At 36.4% G+C, this 8065-nt stretch overlaps 1 protein-coding gene across 3 annotated transcripts; it reads right to left on the reverse strand.

Annotated features, from left to right (window-relative positions):
- Nucleotides 1-699: 699 nt before the first annotated feature.
- Nucleotides 700-3699, reverse strand: LOC114183923 (CDP-diacylglycerol--glycerol-3-phosphate 3-phosphatidyltransferase 1, chloroplastic-like). 3 transcript variants are annotated; one of them, XM_028071112.1, is made up of 8 exons: nt 3330-3699; nt 3032-3129; nt 2861-2911; nt 2678-2791; nt 1704-1760; nt 1535-1620; nt 1328-1444; nt 700-860 (listed from the first exon to the last, which is right to left on the reverse strand). In XM_028071112.1, the coding sequence occupies exons 1-8, from the start codon at nt 3472-3474 to the stop codon at nt 848-850; spliced, it is 681 nt and encodes a 226-aa protein (XP_027926913.1). In that variant the 5' UTR covers nt 3475-3699; the 3' UTR covers nt 700-847. The 3 variants fall into 3 exon arrangements, with proteins under 3 accessions (XP_027926913.1, XP_027926912.1, XP_027926914.1); XM_028071111.1 differs by having other exon boundaries at nt 744-1056; nt 3330-3697; XM_028071113.1 differs by lacking the exon at nt 700-860 and having other exon boundaries at nt 1166-1444.
- Nucleotides 3700-8065: the final 4366 nt, after the last annotated feature.

Here is an 8065-nt window from a genome sequence, read left to right on the forward strand (position 1 = left end):
GCCCAAAACTCAGCAAAGTTTGGAAACCATCACAGGTGCAAGCCACCAAGAGCTCCAATGTCTCTTACATAATTCGGATATTGAGTCTAGAGTCATGTATGTGTTGTGGTTGTGGTGGTTTGAATAATTCTGATAAATGTGGTAAGCCTTGATTGATGTCTATTTAATAAGCTGCATGATTTCTCTTAATTAAGTTAGCTTACCCTTCTTGCATATGTTTGTTCTTTTTGTGTCTTTTCTCTTTTGCAATGATCGCCTACAATTTGGTGTGAGCAGATAAAAGTGCAGGTGAAGATACACCCCTCCTGGATAGGAGTTGAGTTGTGACATGAGCGTTTCCAGTAGTAGTATTTACTCCACGTTTGCTTAGACGTGAGGTGTTTTGTAACCTTTTCTTAGTGTAAGTTGTGATTATGTACAGTACATGTATGGTTATATTTTGAATGACTGTATTGATACTTATACCAGCCTATTCCCATCATTTGCTTTGAATTATCATAATATAATGTTTTGTTTGATAACGTAAAAACTATTAAAACAGAATGTTACATCTAACATAGTGAAATGCACCAAATAACTAAACAAAAGTCAGATGATTTTGTTTCTCCATTAAAAACTTCTCTATCAACCATATATATACGGAGATAAGAGCATTTTAATGTTCATGTTCATTCAAATAAAATTATGAATTTCAAGACATCATCAATCAACTATTTTCACTCAAACCATAAATGCAAAGGGCACAAAGTAAAATCGAAATACACATAAAAAGAAAGGTAAGGTCAAATGGCATGGAATATTCAAAAAATGACCGGACACTGAAAATAACTCTTGTATTTAAGTGCTGTCAAATAATAGACCTGAAAGAAAACCAATTTAAGAGTCAATAACAACCATACAATAATTCCTCTAGTGAATTTTCTCCTGTGGCAAACTTTAATGGGCTCCAAAATGTAGATAGAATTCGATCCGCATGACTAATAACCTGGATTCTTCCAATTCAATCCACACGTCATTTTTTTTTTCTTTGTTTCTTCTTTTCTTTACCTGGGTTGACTACGGGAAAAAACAATACAATTTTCAAGAATTGGAAAAATGGTGTTACTTTGCAGAGTTGGACATTTTCGAAAGTAAACATTATATATATATATATATATATATATATATATATATATATATGTGTGTGTGTGTGTGTGTTTGTCACAAGGAGTGTTTTTCCTTCCATGGAAATCACTAACCAAAGTTTTTACGTAAGAAATTATCAAAAGAATCAAATCCACCAAAGAAGTGGATACATGTGAAAGCAAAGAGCAAGAAACCATTCTACCTCCGCAAAACCTTGCAAATTTCCCTCGTATATACTACAAATGACCATAAGGAAAGCCCTGCTGAAATGTAAAGCAACAGAACACCAGATCCTACCAAAATGACAGGTCCTCCACGACTGAGAAAGTATGAAACGGGTACAGGATTAGCAGTTTTTCTTTTGATTGCAAATAAAAAGGCTTCCTTGAAATGCAAGGAAAATAAATACCTGCAGTCCCGCGTAGCAAGGAGGATAATTAACGCCAACATCTGTGTGGCTGTTTTCCATTTCCCCAGATTATTAACTGCAACAACCTGTTGACTTTTGCTTAATTATACAAGCTCATAACGTGGGATGAGCAAGCAATTGATTCAAGAGAACAGGAAATAAAACAAACCTCTAGAAGCTTGCTACCCTGGGATGCAGCCCATTCCCTCAGTGCCGACATGGTTATCTATTTGCATGTTACAAGAAGAAATTGTAAAACATTTGTTCTCAATTCACTGACTATAGCAGACAAGGTATGATGATTTGAAAGAAAAATTAAATGGAAAATGAAAAGGAAAACACAAGAACTATATAAAACTAGAATCATATATAAACAAATACGTCTGCATACGTTCAAGCTAACATGCACAGACACAAGGGATCTAAAATAATTACCCCTCCATCTAGGATAAGCAATAGCCCCCAGATGTAAGAGCACTATTTGGACTATTCATGATTATGAATCTTAATTTATCCTGAACTCAGGTCTGGGGTCTATATATGTGTTGCAATTCTACACTCGAGCAAAAAACCAGTCATGCTAACTTTCCTGGTAAGGTGAAATGGGAGTACATATACACACAGAGGATTTCAAAGTCAGAGACAGGTTTGGTGGCTTTTGGATAATGATTTAAATCATCAACACAAATAAGATATTTTGCACACTACAGAAAGAAGATGGTGCACGTTATCAGAACATCATTGATTCTGTCCTCAAGAGCTTCAAGGAGTCTCAATGGTCGTACCATGAGAGTGGGAACAACGCAACCATAAGTGAAACCAAATTTACAGACTCAGAATTATGCTATTGATAATAAATAAAGCAACGGATTTGCATGATATTCCCGCACAGAATTTGACCAAACCTATGTTTCAGCGCATTCTAGTGTGATAAAATAGCCATTGATAATTTAGATTCCATGGCAAGTATTAGAAACTAGTTTGAAGCTAATTTAATAACAAAGAATCACATTATGCAGTAAACAAGACAGAATAAGTTAAGGAAATACAATAGAATTAAGATCCATAAGTTCCATTGCCTGAAAGGTTCCACAAGTAATAAAAGCCTTGAAATTGCAGATACGAGACATATGCAAGCATTACCTCTCTACCAATTATGGTGATTGAAGGTATGATCAATAGCCATGGTAATTGTCCAAACACAGCAACTTCCAAAGGTCTAGTACATAATAAGACCAATGTGGCAGAAACCATGAGCTGCATTCAGTTTCAGTAAAAATTAAATTCTCATATTGGTGAGAGAAAATTGAAGCTAAAGAAAATTACCTTATCAGCTACTGGATCTAAAAATGCACCAAATGTAGATTTCATTTTCATCTGCATAGCAAGTAAGAGAGTTTGTTTTAATAAATGAGTTAAGTTGAAAACCGAAAATGCTTCCAATGTTAGGTGTACCAGAAGGAAGGAGAGAGAGTATGAAAAATTAAGAGTAGGTACCTTACGAGCAATATAACCATCAAGCCAATCGGTAACTGCTGCAGCGGTGAAGATACTTGTAGTAACAACTGTTCCTCGCCAACCATCCATGAAGAAGGCTAAGCAAAATATCGGGGAAAACATTTGATTTGATCACATGAAATCAGTGCACAAAATAGCATTGTAACAAGTCATTGAATCAAGACGATGGAAGCACGTGCAATTTGGGAAAGAAATTAGGAAGAAACAATTTGAATAGCATCCTTTCGAGGTAGGCAAAAATTGAATTATAACAAGTAAAATAGAAAACGAAACGTACTGGCGACAAGAAGAGGTATTGAGGCGACACGGCCAAGAGTCAACATGGTGGGCAAAGTAAGGAATTTGGAATTGGCAATGACAAGCATCGAAGTACGGTCATTCTTAGATATGGACAATTCACGGACATTCATCTCCGCAACCATGTTTTTCTGTGATGCCGACCAGCACCGACAACCCAACTAACCCGATTTCGCACTCACAATAACAGACAGAGTACAGACCCTGCGCAGGCGAAAGACGCAGGTAGTGTTGGCTACCAAAACCAAACCCTTGTGATTTTGTTTTCACAACTAATTTCTAATTTCTAATTTCTAACTCTAAGGATGTTTGTTCATCACTTATCGAATCTCACTGTTCCGTTAGATGTCCTTTTTTATGGCCTTCGCCATACTTTGATGTATGTATTTTAAAATTAGATTCACCTACATTTTAAGTCATCTAAATTTCATCCAATTTTCTATATTATTTTTAAATAATTAATACTAATAATTACATTTTTTAATTTAATTACTATTTTATATGTTTTAAGTTTATCTAAATATAGCCCTCGTTGAATTTAATTCCTTCAAAAATTTAATTTAGATCTCTTATATTTTTAGTGTTTTTATTTATTTATCCTTAATTAGAATTGTTTAACATGTATGATCTACCGATACTTCAATCTAGGTAACGTATCTGTGTTGGATGTGTTAAATATTTTATGATACTTATCAATAAAGTATCTCATTTATAAAGTAGTAATACTCTTAAGATAACAATAATTTATAATTTTTTATCTTGACAATGTTTAATACATATGATTTTAATTTGAATTCAAACAATAACAATTATATATTTATCATGTTTTTGAAAATTTTCGTATGTTTTTTGAGATACATATATCACTATCATATCCTATTATGTTCAAAATAATTATATCGTCGTATCAAATATAGGTCATATCTGATACACATATCAACCGGTACATCATAGTTTAAAACTAAACATAACATAACATAAATAAATAAAAAAATTTAAAACAAGACAATTAAAAACTATTTACAGAAACGTAATTTAATTAAGATTTAATTATGCCTTTGGTCCCCATTTTGGACTCGAAATCTCAAAATGGTACCTGTATTTTTGGAAATCTCAAAATGGTCCCCTTTTAAGTTTAAAAGTCTCAGTTTTGCCCTTTCCGTCAAGTCTGGGCAAACGACGTTAGTGGTTGCTGAGGTGGCTTTCTGTTAGTGAAACGTGTCAAATACAGGTGTATTGGTGTGGAAATGTTTATTTATTTAAGCCACCAGCATTGCAATGTAGAATCCCTAATTTTGTTGCCATCTTCTCCCTTCTTTTGTGATGAATCCAGCCAGTTGTGTGTCTTGTGGGTCTTGTTCAAGTTCAGATGTTGGAGGAAAGCAGAAGAACAGCATCAATTGCAATGCAGGTGGGTGTAGAAGCTCCAATGTGACGCCCAATTGTTATTGTGGTGCTAAGGCTGTGTTGAGAATCGCGAGAACAGCCAAGAACAAAGGAAAAAGGTTTTGGGGCTGTCCAAACTTCAAGGTAATGTCCTTTGTATTTTTTGTTTTGTTTTTGTGTTATTTTGTGTGTTTTGTGAAAAAATCTGACGTTAAGGGTATATTTGCATCAGAGTGGAAGTGAAGCGTGTGGTGGGTGCAATTACTTTAGCTGGTTTGATCAGTATAGGATGGGAGAAGCGGGTTCTGCAAGCACTGTTGTGCTTGAAGAAAACCTTTGGAAGCATGTGAAGAATGAAGAAAAGGTTGGTGGCAATGTGAAGATTGAAGAACACGCTGTTGGTTGCAGTTTGAATACCCAAGAAATGAGAAGAAGTTGCATGATGTCTGAAGAAGTAGTTGGTGATATCAAAATATGTATTAATTCATTAGAAAAAAGGGTTAAACTGTTGATTGGAGTGGTCTGTCTCTGCGTTGTATTGAACATCTTTAGTGTGTTTTTGTTGGTGAATTAGAATGAGTGTGTGACCTGCCAAAGGAGTAGATTTTGTTGTATGTTTTTCAAGCAGGGGTAGATTTTGTTATATCTTGTTCAAGCAGACCTTTAATGTAGTAGATGATTTTGTTTGTATAAGGTTTAAAAAGTTAATGAATGATATCAGTATCTGTTTAGGTAAAATTGGCAGGAAACCTTTTTATGCGCCAGTACTGAATATGATAATTGGACATGAATACAGATTTTGATATATAAATAAGGTGTAGTCAGATTTTGATTTCAGCAGCAAATGTTTAACATCTGTGAATAAAGTGGACCACTACAACATAACTGAAACGGACAAAAAAGTGGTCCCCCAAATACCAATTACACAGATTGACAAAATATATTCATCCACTAGTACCTAAATTGTTTTTCAAAAAGGTAATTACTAGGGATGTCAAAAAAATTCGTACCCGCGGGTATCCGCGGATAAAACCCGCAACGGGTAGGAAATGGATATTACAAATGGATACCCGCTACCCGCGGGTATGGGTATTTTTGATACCTGCATGTTAACGAGGCGGGTACGGGTATCATAGTATACGTACCCGTGGATACCCGTACCCACTAAACTTTACCTTATATATATATATATATATATATTAGTAAACAACATTATGAGTCTTCATCCAATAATGGTGGTCAGATTCTTACCCCACAAATGAGTAAATTACTTCCATATACTGTGGAGGTATTGATGTGTCTCTAAGACTGGTTATGGACCAACATGGAAGGTAATGAAATTAACACTTTTACTTAGATATTTTAATTAAGTGATTGTAAGAAATTTTTACTGAACTTCTTATGTTTTAAGGCTCTTCTAGATTAAAATTGGACAACATGAAACTTTATACAATGTTGCAAGAGGTGGACATTGATGAAGTTAGTAATTTCTTTAATATTTTATTCAAAAATAAACTACAATATAAATTGGTAGTGATTTTTTATTTGTTTGTTTTTCAAGAATCAATCGGAGAAAAGGAACTTGTTGATCTAAGCACTAATTATGGTTAAATATTTATTTTTTAAAATATTTTTATAAATACCCGCGGATACCCGTGGATACCCGCGGATACGAAAAAAATAGACGGGTACCCGCATAACGGATACCCGACGGATATGGGTACGGGTACGGGGCAAATATTTATCCAGCGGGTAGGGTACGGGGGAGCTACTACCCGTACCCTACCCGCCCCGTTGACATCCCTAGTAATTACAGACCAAAGCTACAAAACATTATAATATGGAAAGCACATGTAGTCAGGGTTTCCATATGCGTCCCCTCCTTGCATTCAGTTTTGGTCTCATCATTGGTCTTCCACGCCCACGTGTTCCTTGGTGAGAATGTTGAGATGAAGTCCTTGGTGCTGTAGTAGAAGGTTGTGCAGGTTGTGAACTTGGCTGTGATAATGCAGGGGTTGGTTGTTGTGATGGTGGCTGGGATGGCTGACCTGGAGCTTCAGTTGCAGGGGTTGGTTGCTGTGATGGTGGCTGGGATGGCTGAGTAGGAGTTTCAGTTGCAGGGGTTTGTTGCTGTGATTGTGACTGGGATGGTTGAGAAGGTGCTTCAGTTCCAGGGGTTTGTTGTTGTGATTGTGGCTGGGATGGTTGAGTAGGTGCTTCAGTTGCAGGTGCTTGAGGGCAATGTCTTCTATTATGGCCAACTTCCCTACATATGCGACACCTCTTGCGTAAGCCTGCTTTGGTCATTTGTGTGTCATCTTTGCGTAGCTCCCATTCCTGCAACCTCCTTTTCTTTTTGGTCTGCCTGGTAATGATCTTTTTGGAGGAGGTAAAATATCTGGATATGGTGTAACCTCCCACACCCTTTGGCCATTGATTGGGTATATGATGGATGTGTATGTCTCTTCGTAGGTGGAATTCTTATACCATGTGGAGATGAAATCTTTTCCATCTATGTTTAGAAACCTCATGGCTGATAGGGCATGACAGCAGGGTATCCCAGTGATGCTCCACTTCCTGCATGTGCATGATGCTTCATCAATATTGACCACAAACTTATCACCAACATGTGATGCATGTCTCACCTCAAAAATTTTGTCTGCTGACCAACTACAAGGTTTTGGCATATGATGATATAAGTGGTTATACAAAACTGGGTACATACAACAAAATCAGAACCACAGGAAGAGGTTTACCTAGGAATCCAATGCCTTGTCAAATTTGCTTCCAAGTATCTTGTCAGGATTTTGGGACAGATGTTCCCCTCATAAGATGCAGCCTTCTTTCTGTTCTTAGCCCACCTATGCATCATGTATAGCCTTATTTCCTCCAACATGGTGATTATTGGCTTGCCCCTACATTCCACTAAGACACTGTTAAAGGCTTCAAACATATTGTTAACTAACGTATCAGATTGGGCAGTTGTTGTGAATCTAGATCGTGACCAAAACCTGCAGCACAATAATTACATTAATATTATCCCAGTTTGTAATGACAAATACACACAATAACATTTTTGAAAACATACCTGGGTGGAATGGCCAGCAAGTATTTGAAGGCATCTTCGTTTAGCTCTTTGATGTCCCTCATATCTTGCTCCCAACCTTCTGGATGTGTGCAAGCAGCTGCCTTCCACATCAATCTCTTCAAATTTTTACCTGGAAATTTTTTCCTAAAATTGGCATATAGGTGCCTAACACAGAATCTTTGATCTACTCCAGGCAGTAGATCCTGAATAGCTGGTAATAGTCCCTGATGTTTGAATGACAG

Source organism: Vigna unguiculata, chromosome 5, assembly GCF_004118075.2.
Source record: "Vigna unguiculata cultivar IT97K-499-35 chromosome 5, ASM411807v1, whole genome shotgun sequence".
NCBI classification, from domain to species: Eukaryota; Viridiplantae; Streptophyta; class Magnoliopsida; order Fabales; family Fabaceae; genus Vigna; species Vigna unguiculata.

What these genes read in the sequence shown, in the direction of transcription:
- LOC114183923 (XM_028071112.1), bottom strand. Translation starts at nt 3,474, where the DNA reads ATGGTTGCGGAGATGAATGTCCGTGAATTGTCCATATCTAAGAATGAC. An exon ending in TAGATCCAGTAGCTGATAAG is followed by an intron (nt 2,792 to 2,860) that starts GTAATTTTCTTT and finishes AACTGAATGCAG; the next exon opens with CTCATGGTTTCTGCCACATT. An exon ending in CTTGCTACGCGGGACTGCAG is followed by an intron (nt 1,445 to 1,534) that starts GTATTTATTTTC and finishes ATACTTTCTCAG; the next exon opens with TCGTGGAGGACCTGTCATTT.